This window comes from Sorex fumeus, unplaced genomic scaffold (assembly GCF_029834395.1).
Source record: "Sorex fumeus unplaced genomic scaffold, SorFum_2.1 ptg000098l, whole genome shotgun sequence".
In the NCBI taxonomy this organism is placed as follows: Eukaryota; Metazoa; Chordata; class Mammalia; order Eulipotyphla; family Soricidae; genus Sorex; species Sorex fumeus.
Genome location: NW_026606155.1, coordinates 39,137,378 through 39,151,502, shown reverse-complemented (window position 1 = coordinate 39,151,502; position 14,125 = coordinate 39,137,378). Strand labels below are relative to the sequence as shown.

General features: G+C 37.9%; 1 protein-coding gene across 1 annotated transcript in view; it reads left to right on the top strand.

Moving 5' to 3' along the window:
• The window catches only part of TMEM260 (transmembrane protein 260), an 82,512-nt gene that overhangs the window by 44,528 nt on the left and 23,859 nt on the right, over positions 1-14,125 (top strand). Inside the window, 5 exon segments of the mRNA XM_056133572.1 lie at positions 2,213-2,392; positions 4,048-4,088; positions 9,381-9,464; positions 11,412-11,526; positions 12,749-12,918. Of these exon segments, the coding sequence (XP_055989547.1) occupies positions 2,213-2,392; positions 4,048-4,088; positions 9,381-9,464; positions 11,412-11,526; positions 12,749-12,918 (590 nt within the window).

Sequence of the window (14,125 nt, the reverse complement as noted above, 5' to 3'; positions counted from 1 at the left end):
GAAAATGGGTATGTATCTTTTAGGTAGATAGATGGATAGATGGATAGATATGTACGTATGTGTATATGAATCTTGATAGGAATGCTTTCACACTATAGATGATTTGGGGTTGTTCTAATTATGGTTAAAACTGTAAGTTTTAATGATTCATTCTTCCAACTCATGAAACTTGTGATACTTTCCATTTATTTGTCTTCTTCAATTTATTTAACCAATGTGCATAGTTTTTAGTTTAAAGTTTTTAGTTAACATTCTTGGTTAAATCGTGTTCCTAGGAGACCAGATAGATTGTACAGGGATTAAGGTACTTGCTTCGCACACGATTGACCCTAGTTCTATCCCTGACTTTGCATATGGTCCTCCAAGCACTGCCAGGAATGATCCCAGAGTATCGAGCCAGAAGTCCGAGTAATGATTGGGTGTGACTGAAATCCCTTTCCCCAGTTATGTTCCTTGGTATGTATTGCTTTTGATGGCAATATAAATGGGATTTTTAAAAAAATTTTGACCCCTGGATAGTTCATTATATTATTCTCGATCAAATCATTAATTTTGCATGTTGATTTTTATATCCTGAAATTTTTCTATGAACTTTTTTTTGTTTTTGACTGAAGTGCTGAAGCTTGAACCCATGGTGAAGCACTTGCTGGCTTGCTTCTGAGGAGCCACATCCCTAGCCCACTGCAACTTTCCTCGCTTACTTGTTCTAATTTTTTTGACAAGATATTGAGGATTTTCTATATATGTGTGTATATATAAAATCATGTCAGATGCAAACAGGTTATTTCACTCCTTTCTTATAACATGCCTTTTATTTCTTTTTGTTTCCTGATTAATTCAATTAGGACTGTTTTTATGAATAGCAAAGTCACATTGTTCTATTAGCTATTTCTTTTACTCTTTCCATGCTATCATTGTTTTCTTTTCTTTTGGGAGGATGAGGGGTGTCATAGGGAGCACGCCCAGCAATGCTCAGAACTTACTCCTGGCTCCATGTTCAGAAATCACTTTTGGCAGGACTGGGGGGGACTGCTGGTTGGACTTACATAGTCTATGTGCAAGGCCAGTAATCTACCCACTGAGAAATCTCTTCAGCCCCTCATGTCATTGTTTTCAATGTACCTCATTACCATTTGAGAAACATCAAATTAAATGAATACTGCAATAAAAGCACTCCACTTTTAATTAATATTTATTTGATAATGCCAATAGAATCTACGACTTAGTCTGCTTTGGGTAGATGCTTTGTCACATGATTATACTTTTTTTGTCAATGAAAATTGACAATTTCCAATGATGATATTTGTGAGAGTCTCTTTCCATTACTGAAACTACTACTCAATAGAATCTATGACTTAGTCTGCTTTTGGTGGATGCTTTGTCACATGTTTATACTTTTTTGTCAAAGAAAATTGACAATTTCCAATGATAATATTTGTAAGAGTCTCTTTCCGTTACTGAAACTATTACACTATGGATCTCTCTAGTGACCTATAATGCTTTTGGATTTAATCTTTGCATTGATTCACTAACATTTCACTTCTTTTTTTTATTTCACTTCTTTTATAAATGTTCAGATGAGAAATATATTCTTATATGAAGCAATATTGTTCCATATAGTCACAAATTTCCTTTAGTCCTCCATCATCTGTGTCAAATGAGAAGAAAGGGGGCATTTGGATAAATTCGGAGGTTATATAAAAGCTAGCTTCATTTGTGCCATGGAATGTTTGAAACTCTTGTAGAAAAAATCAGTTTGTCGATATGTAATCATAGTAGAGTATATAGAGTGTCTGTTCCTGATGAGAGGAATGAAGTGAATTGGTATGAGAACAGTATTTGGGGCATATTCAAAACCAGCCAGCCAACTCAATCCCTTCCAAGTGGGTTATCTCAGCTGTGCAATGCTGCATGTCATGACATGGTTTTAAATGTAAAAGATGCAGTAAACATGATACTCCTAAGTCTTTGTTAATATTATTTGCTTCACTCAGATTTCACCTGCCATGCAAAGGAGTTCAGGCTGATGCAATTTTCTAGTAATCCACAGTAATCAGGAGGTTTAACACAGTATTCTGTGGTGACTTAATATAAATTGAGAGATCAGCTCTGAGTAAACAGACTTGATGTTTTCTTTGCTGTATTCTTGAAGTTCCAGAATGAAGTAGACTAAAATAAACAGTGTCACACGGCACACTGTGCTCTGCTGCAGGAACTCTCCTTGGGCTCCCTGCTGAAGCTGAGCCTGTGCTTCACTGCTGGTTTGCTGCCCTATGTCTACCTGCCCATCTCATCCTACCTTAGTCGAGCCCGCTGGACCTGGGGAGACCAGACAACATTGCTTGGATTTTTGACACATTTTCTCAGGGAAGAATATGGAACATTCAGTCTGGTAAATTTCTAATGAGATTCCTTTTTAGAAAAATAAGTGGAAAAACTTCCGTGTTTAAGCTGGACTTTTAACAAAACAATCATTGGTGGGGGTCGGAGAGATAGTACAGCAGGTAGAGTGCTTGCATTGCATGTAGTAGGTGATCCTGGTTTGATTCCCAGTACCACAAATGGTCCCCAGAGGACCACTAGGAATGATCCCTGAGCACAGAACCAGGATTAAGCCTGAGCGTCGCATGAGCACCACTGGGTATGGCCCCAAAACAAAGCGAAACAAAAATTGGGAGGTGGGGGTGGGGTGCCAAAGATTTTGTACTGGGGTAAAGTGCTTGCCTTGCATATGGTCAGCACCAGTTTGACCCTTGGTACCATATATGATCCCCTCAGACCCACCAAGAATAAACCCTGAGCCTAAAGCTGGGAGTAAGACCTAAGCACAATTGGATGTGGCCCCAAAATAAACCATAGTAAAAAAAAAAAAAAGAAGAAAGTAATGTCAGAAGGATGTATATTATATGGTGCAAATATAAACTATGCAGAAGTTAACCATGTATTACTTAAGGATAAAAAATGTAGTAGCGAAATTACATGTTTTTTACAAAGTAGGAGATTAAGCAACACAACAAGACTTTATAACTTACTTTGAGGTTTTCATGAGGAATTCTTTGTTGTGTTTATTTGGGAGACGGTCACACCCGGTGATATTCAGGGAACCATGTGATGCTGGGGATTGAACCTGCAGCTTCTGCATGCAAAGTATGCTCCCCATCCTGTCAGCCATTTCCTCAGCCCCTTTTCTGTTTTTTCAATAAATGGTCATTCAGTCATTTTTTTGTTTGTTTCTTCGCAGGGCCAAGGATAGAATCTAGTGCCTAACACATCCATGGCATATACTCTGTCACTGAGCTACATTCCTGGTCCCAGGACTATAGATTTTTAAAAACTCACTATTTCTTAAATATGCACCATATGCTGCTTGTAATGTAAGAGATAGTGCATAATAAAGTAGGTTAATAAAAATCATTCTTTTTTTACTTAGAGAGTTTGATACTTTAAATTTATGCTGTGGGTTATTTATATGTATTGCTTCTTACAGATTCCAGATTTTAAATTTGTATAATTTATTCTTGATTAGGAGATTTTAGACTAACAAGTGAATAATGAGCTCTAAGTACCCATAAACAGCTATAGACAGTCTAACAAGTGTACAAAATCTCTTAATTTATTAATATGTTAATAATTCCTGGTGGAACAGTTAACTGATTTTTGACCAATTATTATTTCTAAAATTCTTCCTCAGAGATAGCCTTGTTTAGTTTTCACTGACTTAAAATATTTTTTTCCTGGGGCCTGAAAGATAATATAGCAGGTAAGGCATTTGCCTTGTACATGGCTGACCTGGGGTTCAATCCCAGCCACCCAATATATTCTCCCAAGACTGCCAGAATTGATCTCTGAGCACCACCGGATATGATCCAAAAATAAAAACAAACTTAAAAATTCTTAGTAAGGCCCTGCAGAAATTAAAAGAAGGGAAATATTACATTATATATTAAAACATTTACCTTTTAAAATAAGATTGTTGAATATAGTAGCTTAAACAAGCTTCAGCTAAATGTGTGCACAACTGAACTTTCATTTTTTTTTAATATTTAGGCCAAATCTGAAGTAGGATCCAGTATGTCTGAAATATTGCTGTGAGTATCAAATATTTGAAAATATTTTTGAATGGATTTTCTGTTCCTTTAAATGATTTTTTGGATTTCTTTTTATTTTTATAAAGTTGCTCACAATAATTCAGTATATTTAAGTACATTTAATATTTGAACACCAATCCCAGCACCAATGAACCTTCCCACCACCCTAATTCAAATGTCTCCACCCCAAATCCCCAACCGTGCCCCTCCCAAGCAGAAACGGAACAATTGCTTTTGTATTACTTATGAATAATCTGCTGAAAATGGTCGAATAAAGTTTCCTTAGAGGAAAGTGTGTGTATATCATCCTGGAGCCATTAAGCCCTTGTGTAAGAGATTACTAACATGTTTGTTAAACCCCATCAAATGTTGTGCGCTACTCTTGGTACATCAGTGGTGTAGAGTATGAGAGTTCGCTCCAGAAATTCAAAAATTTAGAATACAATTATACAACAGATTCACTCATAGGTGAGGCTCATCTGAGCCTGTGGAGAGTGGGCCTGAGCCTGATGGCTATTGAGTTCTGGAGAATTTTGACTGCCGGGTCTCTGTTGAGATGGAGAGGGAAACTCACCCGCTCCCCTCTGAGTGTCCCTGGTTAAGACATCTGGAGACATCTCTGCAGTGTGTCATTCGTTCTATGTTGCTCTCCTCCGGGAGCTTTATTTCTGAGTCCCTGGATTATGGCCATTGAGATGCTATGGTGCCAGAGGCAGTTTGTGGGTATTACTGCCAAGCTACTGGTAAACTTAGTAGATGGAAGAAGGAGGCCCATTCCTGCTCTGAGCAAGCTTGGAGATTTCAGTCACAGGTCCTGTGATTTTTTTGGATTTCTTAGTTAACTTTTTTTGTGAAATATACCTTTGCAATAAAGTTTGTGTATATTCATTACACAAGTGTATCTTCTATACATCTTGGCATTTTGTTCAATAAGATAAAGCTTACCTTATGAGCAATAAATACAGTAGTGAAGTTGAATATTAAGAGACTGTATAGAAAAAACAGAGAGAGACTGTATAGATCCTATTAAAACATTTCCACTTTCAATTGAATACAAAATTACCCAATGTTCTGTTGCTTGTGTTATGTTTTTTATGTCTGTTTTCTTTGGAGAGACTTTGTAACACTATATTTAGCATATTGTGAACACTTGTTATTTGGAATTGAGTCATGCCTTAAAATTATTTTTAAACTTTTCTTTTGAGGGTACCTGGAAGTGTCCAGCTTTGTGCTTCAGGGTAATCCTCAGAAGTGCTCAGGGCACTGCAGTGCTGGGGACAAAACCTGGGTCTCCCACTTGCAATCCATGCACTCAGCCCATTGATTTATTTCTGACTCCTGGTTATTTATTGATTGATTAATTGGTGAGAAGGACTTTGGTGACATATAGCGAGGCTTGAAGGCTGCTTCTGGCTCTGTGCTCAGAGTCACTCCTGGTGGTACTTGGGGACCATACTTAGTGCCAGGATCAGCTCTGCAAGCAAAAGCAAGCAGCAACCCGTGTACATTCTCACTGTCCTACTTACATCTTAATTCTTTGTAGCTTCATTTAATGTCTCTTAAGATTTTTCCTTTAGACCACCTATCCATAAGCTCTATTTTTGACATATTTTCACATACAACTTTTTTAGAGATAGCTTAAGCAAATATATTTCATCTATGGTTTCTACTAGCATTCTTAAAAAGATAGGTTAATATTTGCCTAAAATTCCATACAATGGAACTGGAGCAATAGCACAGAGGGTAGGGCGTTTGCCTTGCGCGCGGCCGACCCAGGTACGATTCCCAGCATCCCATATGGATGAGCACCACCAGGAGTAATTCCTGAGTGCAGAGCCAGGAGTAACCCCTGTGCATCGCCAGGTATGACCCAAAAAGCAAAAAAAAAAAAAAAAAAAAAAAAAATCATACAAATTTTTGGGGGCCAAAGACATAGTACAGTGGGTAAGACATTTCATGCTCCTTACTTACTCAGGAATCACCAGGAGTAAGTACTGAGTGCGGAGCCAGGAGTCAGCCCAAAGCACCACCAAGTATTTAGCAAAGGACACACGGTCCTCCCGTTGTTCATCGATTTACTTGAGCGGGCCCAGTAACATCTCCATCATGAGACTTGTTGTTACTGTGTTTGGCATATTGAATACATCACGGGTAGCTTGGCAGGCTGTACCATGCGGGCGAGATACTCTCCGTAGCTTGGCAGGCTCTCCGAGAGGGGCGGAGGAATCGAACTTGGGTCGGCCATATTGACTGCGTGCAAGGCAAATGCCCTACCGCTGTGCTGTCGCTCCAGCCCAAGTATTTAGGTATGACCCCAAAACAAAACAAAAATTATACAAATTGAGTCCGCTTGAAAAATATCCATACCTATAATATTTTTTAATATTTTTAAATAAAATTAGGAAGAAGGAAAGTGATTATTATAATAGTATAATCCTAATAATCACTTATTATAATCCTAACTGATTATTAATTTGAAATTTTCAGAGAATATTTTGCCTCTACTTATGAGGCAGTTCAGAGGTTCTCACAATTTCTTTTTTTTTTTTTTATTTTGGGGAAAGGGGGAGGAGACATGCCTAGCACTGCCCAGGGATCGCTCATGGTGGGCTCAGGGGACCATGTGGGATGCTATGGATTGAATCCAGGTTGGCTACATGCAAGGCAAGCACCCTACCTGCTGTACATTCTCTCTGGCCCAGTTTCTGTTGTCTTTATTTGCTAGCTTCCTTGCTTCCATTGTCCTGTTTATAAATGTTTTTGCATTTTAAAAAGTAATCATAATATGCAGGTTGTTTTATTAGTCTGCTCTTTATTAATCTTCATTTTATGCTATATCTTGGAAAATATTTCCCTACCACTAGCTACTCTTATCCTTTGTTACTGGTTCTCACAATTGATTTGAAATTGTTCTTTTTGTTGTTGAGATTTCATGACTTTTTCCTTTTTTATTGACAATAAGGTAGCAAAAAACTGTTTCTTGTGTGTGTGTGGGGTGGGGGTCATACCTGGCAGTGCTCAGGGCTAACTCTTGACTCTGCACTCAGAGATCACTTCTGGCAGGCTTGAGTTACCATATGGAATACCAGGGATTGAACCCAGGTCAGCCACATGCAAGGCAAGCAGCCTAGCTGCTGTACTATTGCTCCAGCCCCCAGAAGTTGTTTCCTTTTAAAGAAGAATTTTACCAGTGTTTCTGATCTTTTAATTGATTTTTGCTTTGCTCCAACCACAGTCTGTTTTATTCTACCTGTCTGCTGGGGTTGTTATCATGCCCAAGATGACTGGGACATTTTTCATTAATAAATCCCACATGTACTACAAAGAACCCTCTAGGGTAATTTTAGGCCATGCATCTAACTTTCATTGATTACATATAAAAAATCATCTATTTGGGACTTTCGAAGGCCTCCTTTCCATTGAAATCGTAGCAATAAGGTTATATACCCAGAGACAATGACAAAACTGATGACCATTCACAACCATACTGTTCCAGCCAAGTCATAAGGTAGAATGGGAGACATAATTCCAGCACTTTCTGATTAAGAGAATTTCTAGTCTTTAATTGTTTTAAGTGTACACGCGTGTGGAGAAAGGCAATTTTAATTAACTTATTAGAAAATCCTTCAGTATGATGGAACCTAATCATCTACCTTTTCCCAGTCAAGCAAATTAAATGCTTTTCCCATGCATATCTCTAAATTGCAATTCTATACAAGAAAATTATTAAATCTAACCCTAGGCAGTGACCATATTTCAGAGCTTACATTTAAGCAACAGATCTTCAAGAATTAATTTTGAGACTGACTTCATTCCTTTTGAAGAATGTTTGAAATGGGCCTCATGCTGGAATCAATTTTTCAAGTGTATTTGAAAATGAGTAAGGATATTTTCTCGTAGTAGATGAATCTCCATTAATAAAATACATATTGTGTGGTTTCCATAATTATGGCATCACATTTTCTCCAGTAAAATTGCCAGTAGGAAGACGGAAGTTCTTTAAGATGGTGTATGGAGTTCTTTTTTAAAAATTGGATGCTGTTAAAACCATTATAGAATTCAAATAATACTTGGGAAATGCTTATTAGTTAATGGAAGAATTTAGGTTAATTATAGTGGGGGAAAATGTCTCTATAGCAGCTTAAAAATTTTTTTGAACCTGAAAAATAGGAAGCCTTAAAAATTTTTTTTTTAATTTTTGTCACTGTGAGTTACATTGTTAAAGATATATTTCCATGCATACAACTTTCCAACACCACACTTCCTACCAGAGTATCTACTTCCTCCATTGTCCCTGGGGCCCTCTCTTATATTCCCTTCTGTTGGTCTGCCTGCCATGGTAAACTAAGTTTGATTCTATAGCCTTTTAAGGAAGAAGTTGGTAAACCCAGAGAAGAACAGATGGATATCACTTTTCTTGTCTCTCCTTCCTTCCTTCCTTCCTTCCTTCCTTCCTTCCTTCCTTCCTTCCTTTCTTCCTTCCTTCCTTCCTTCCTCTTTTCCTTTCTTCCAGGTTAGATGTCCTGACAACTACTTGATTTAATTTTTTTGTTTTGTTTTTGTTTTGTTTTACGGGACTACACACAATGATACTCAGGCATTATCCTTGGCAGGACTCAGGAACCATATGTGGAGCCAGGGATAGAAACAGCCGTGCACTAGGCAGTAGCCCTACCTGCTATACTCTTGCTCAAGCCCCTTGATTTAATTTTGTATTCAGTTACAAAATTGGAGGTCATATTTGCATTGCTAATTGAACAAAGTTCAAGAACTTATTCAAATGACACATTGTCAAAACAGTTAGGGATCTAAATTTGGGGCTCAGAATGAGGCTGTAACTGATGGTGTGCTTACCTTAGATGTAGTGCCCGAGTTTGGCACCACATATGGTCCCCTGAGTATCTTCATGAGTGAGCACAAAGCCAGAATTAAGCTCTGAGCACAGTATGCAATGGCCCCAAACACAAACAAACACAAAAATGAAAAAATATATAAATTGGTTAACAATGTCAATATATCAATATCCCAAATACAGAAGTTATTTTTCTCATATATTTGTAAGCAAATTATGTAAATTTGTAACCAAATGTTATCATTGGAAAACATAAGGGCTTAACTTTCTTATAGCACTTTTTCTCCATAATGTAAGACAAAATCATTTAGAAATATGACTGTAGTCCTTGAAATTAAGTGTATAAGCAGATGTTAATGGCTTTGGTTTCTTTAGAATGTTTTCTTTGGAATTAACCAGCTTTACATTCTGCTAACAATTAGTTATTTTGTCTTTTATAGTTCTCAAGTAACAAATATGAGGGAAGAACTCTCATTCAACATTCAAGCCCTGGCAATTTGGGCAAACATATGTCTCCCTAGAAAGTGAGTAATGTAATTCCTTTTTGTTGTTATTTTCCCATGTTTATTAATTAATATTTCAATTTTCATTATATAATATTTCCACTTTCATTATATAATATTTCATTGTTTTATATTCCAAAAAAGTATCACTGTCTTCCTGTTGTTCATTGATTGCCTCGAGCAGGCCCCAGTAATGTCTCCTTCGTCCTAGCCCTGAGATTTTAAAAAGTGCCACATTTGAGGCTCTTTCAGGGTCAGTAGAATGAGACCCATCATTGTTACTGGTTTTTGGCATATTGAATATGCCACGGGGAGTTTGCCAGACTCTGCTGTGTGGGCAGGATACTTTTGGTAGCCTGCCAGGTTCTCCAGAGTAAGAACTAGATGATAAGATGCCTCCGGGAACAGGGTTTTATAGCTCTGGGTCTTGACCGTTGATGGGATTACATGGCGCCGGGGTCATTTGGTGGGTGTAACGCCTACATACTGGAAGATGGGGGATCTGGGTGGAGGAAGCCCCAGTCCCAACCCATGCACGACAGGGCCCCTTGGAGAAGAGTGGGTTGAGTTTCCCACCCCACCCCGAGCAGAGCCCCGGCAGCTGAAGACCGGTTCCAGCCACAGCCATGCTTAAGAACACTCTCCACACGTTCGGACGAGCCTCACGCATGAAGGAACCAGCAGAGGAACCCAGGTGTGCAGGGCCGGGGGCGTAGATCTCCAAGCCTGCTTGGGTTGGGACTGGGGCCTCCTCCACCCAGATCCCCCATCTTCCAGTATGCAGGCGTTAACACCCACCAAATGCCCCCGGTGCCGTGTAATCCCATCAATGGCCAAGATCCAAAAAAGTAATCTCTTATATTGCAAATCATTTCTATTAGGGTTAATATAATTTCATACAGTCTTTTTTTAAACACCATTGTTTTATTATTTTTTTGGTTTTGTTTTGTTTTGGTTTGGTTTTGGATTTGGGCCATTCCTAACAATGCTCATGGGTTACTCCTGGCTCTGCACTTAGTAATAACTCCTGGTAGGCTTGGGGGACCATATGGGATGCTAGAGATCAGGATCCAAAGCTGGGGATCAAAAGTTGGGTTGGTTACATGCAAGGTAAGAGCCTTACCCGCTCTACTATCTCTCCAGCCCCCATCTCCAAAAATCTTAGATTGCTCTTATTTTTATAAGCAATATCATAGCATTGTATACATTAATTTAAATCTACATTTCTGGTTATAGCTTTAAGATTTATGCTTACATGTCAAATGACTGGATCAATGAGTATGAACATTTAAGACGCCTAGTCCATATTATAAAATTAACTTGAAGATTGTGTAATATGTTCTCAAGCTTTGTATTCTCACCATTTGAGCTTCTCCTTTTAAATGTTTATTATTTTTTAGGGGGATGAGAAATAGTACAGCAGTCAGGGTGCTTGCCTTGCACATGGCCATCCTTGGTTTGATCTTCAGCATCCCATTTGGTTCCCCAAGCACTGCCAAGAATGATTTCTGAGTGCAGAGCCAGCAGTAACCTTGAGCCCTGGCTGGGTCTGCCCCCAAGCCAAAAAGAAATAATAATAAAAAGTCATTATTTTGATATTTGAAATTATTCTTATTTTAGATGTGCTTAATTTCATCTTTAATGTAATAATCAATACAACTTTTATGTAATTTAAAGTTTAACTTCATAGTTCCAAATTAGATTGTCCACTATATGCAGTACAATGTATAATATATTGTTAGGTTTTGGTTATCTATTTCAACTTAGAATTTTAAGTCTGAAATTTTTCTTTATTAGGTTTTGGTTATCTATTTCAACTTAGAATTTTAAGTCTGAAATTTTTCTTTATTTTTTACCTAAAGGTGTAAAGTTATATAAATTCATATATTTATTATAATTTGAAACTAAGTAGAATTCCTATTTAATGTTATATAAATAACTTTGAACATATTTAAAATTTTTTTACAGGGACAAACAGACTCCATTATTAGTATGGCTTTTTACTGGAATGCTTTGCATTTATTCATTATTCTTTGCTTGGAGAGCAAATTTAGATATTTCAAAACCACTTTTCATGGGTGTGGTAAGTCTTATGTAAATATATTCTTTGATCACTAATAAAAAAGAAAAAAAAAAACAATTAACAAAGAAAAAAAAAATATTCTTTGAGCAGAAAGTCAGTAATACACAAATATGTCTTCATGAATCGTGTAGATGAGCAAATTATCTCAGAAATAGTTAAAATTACATTTACATGTACCTTATTAGATCCCCCAAACTTAAATTTCTGCACCAGTAAGGCTAAGGCCCCTTTTTAGAAAAACCCCAGTCTTTAATTACGCAGTAGTTAAATGTAAAATTGATGTGAGGAAGGTTTAAGTTAGTCATTATATATATATATATATATATATATATATATCCAGAAATAAGCATCTGCATATTGCATTTCTTCTAGTTATTTTTTTAATAGCAAAGAAATATGTATTATAACAGCTTTGGTTTTGAGATTATAAAAGACTTTGCCTCATTTCCAGGCTTTCCAGACTCATGTCTGTTGAAAGAGCAGCTGTGTTTCTGTTGGGCTCCAGGTTCCATCTCTGAATTAGCTTAATTTTTTTTTAACAGCTGACTCCAAGATCTAATAAATAATACCTTACTTGACTACCTGAATCCATTGAGAAACAAAATAGACCAGAGTATTGGTGAGTGAATCACCTTTATTGAGGCATAATTTGGAGAACACAGCTCTGAACAAGGTCATCCTAATCCTGTACCTCCACATGGCCGGGAACCCCCCACTAGTCATGGTCAGTGTCCCACAGGATGGGCCTCTCTCCATCTCATCTCACTGGGACTCCAGAGAGAGTCTTTCCCTGGGCAGCTCCTATCCAAGAGAATAAATGAGAAAAGGAAGGACTAGGGGCCAGTCCGAGTCCCCAAAGTTCCCCCTTCAGTTCCATTCCTAGAGTCACATAGAAGTAAGGAAGGCAGGGTGAGAGAGGCAATCAGGAGTCAGATGGAGCTTAGGAACACTGGGAGCAAAGAAAACAAAAGCATCTCTCTTCTGCTTTATATACTGCAGGAGTTCGAGATAAAGGCTGTGGATCCAAGAGAGGATTCACATGTCCAGTTTGGAAGGAGGAATGTTTGGACATTGGGAGATAAATGTTGTGTGGCCTTGCCTTGGCAAGACCAGAATGGCAGCAGGCGGAGGCGACTAGGTGCATTCAGTACATCCTTAAAATACACAGGGACCCGGTGGATAAAGCACGCAACAGAACACTGGGGTTTCTTGTCTCTTACAGGTGGAGCGATTCTGGATGCAGAGCAATGCTGTGGTGGCTGTCCTTGCTGGCATTGGTTTGGCTGCTGTCATTTCAGAGTGTCACCGAGTGCTGAACATCAGCGGGCTCCGGTGTCTGGAGTGGCTTTCAGCAATTCTTTTTGTAACTTACCAGTTATATTCTAATTACAGGTAATTTATCATTTATGAAAAGTAGTGTTCAATCTGTAATCATTTGGCTATTTTGATTCTAGGACTTTATTTCATCTTTAACATGTATTGGTTTTCGAAGGAAGACAACTTTTGTTCTGATACAAAGGTTCTTGAATTTGAAGTCTTTTGTTTGTTTCTTTTTTTAAATTAGAATCTAAGCAGGAGTGACGTAGAGGGCATGGGAAAGAAGGGCACTGCTTGCAAATTTTGTACATAATTTCCTTTAAGGAACCCTAGAAAACCTTTGTAGAATCTGAAGTATATGCAACTCCATAATCTAAAATATTTAAATGAAGAATAAAGACATTGGAAAGTTTTATGCACCTTAAAACAGTCCACATTATTCTTCAACAATTTCATGTTTTGAGTAGGTACCTGGTTCTTATATAGCTCATTCTGTAGTTGTGAATATTGTTTTTAAATATCAAAAGTTCTGAAATTTTCTTAACTATATGTATTACCAGTGCTATCTGAATTTCTAAAAATCTACTTACCTATGAAATTTCAGCATAACAAAAACATGTTCAAGTTAAAGTTCATTAGTCAGCTCATTAGTTTCCCACAGAACTGGGTAAACAGTACAAAAGTAGAAGACTCCATTGGACTTTTTTTTTAGTGAGATTTGATTAAATTTATTGGTTGGTTTTAAAATTAAAATGTAGACTGGACTGAACATGTTTGCCACTCAATGCCTCTTTTGCTGAACACAACACCCAAAAGGAGAGAGAGAACAAAAGGGAATGCCCTGCCACGGTGGCAGGGGGGGATGGGGGTGGGGGGGAGGGATATTATCCTGGTGGTGGAAAATGGGCACTGGTGGAGGGATGGGTATTTGATCATGGTATGACCGAAATCCAAGCACAAAAATTTGTAAATCTACAACTGTACCTCATGGTGTTTCACTAATAAAAAAAAAAATTAAAATGTCTCTTTCCTCTTTCTTTTTTTTTTTTCTTTTTGGGTCACACCCGGCAATGCACAGGGGTTACTCCTGGCTCTGCGCTCAGAAATTACCCCTAGCGGTGCTCAGGGGACCATATGGGATGCTGGGAATCAAACCCGGGTCAGCCACGTGCAAGGCAAACGCCCTACCCACTGTGCTATTGCTCCAGCCCCAAAATGTCTCTTTCAACTTAACTTTAAAAACCTGATGTTCTATATTGGCATCAGTGTTGAGAGGATATAT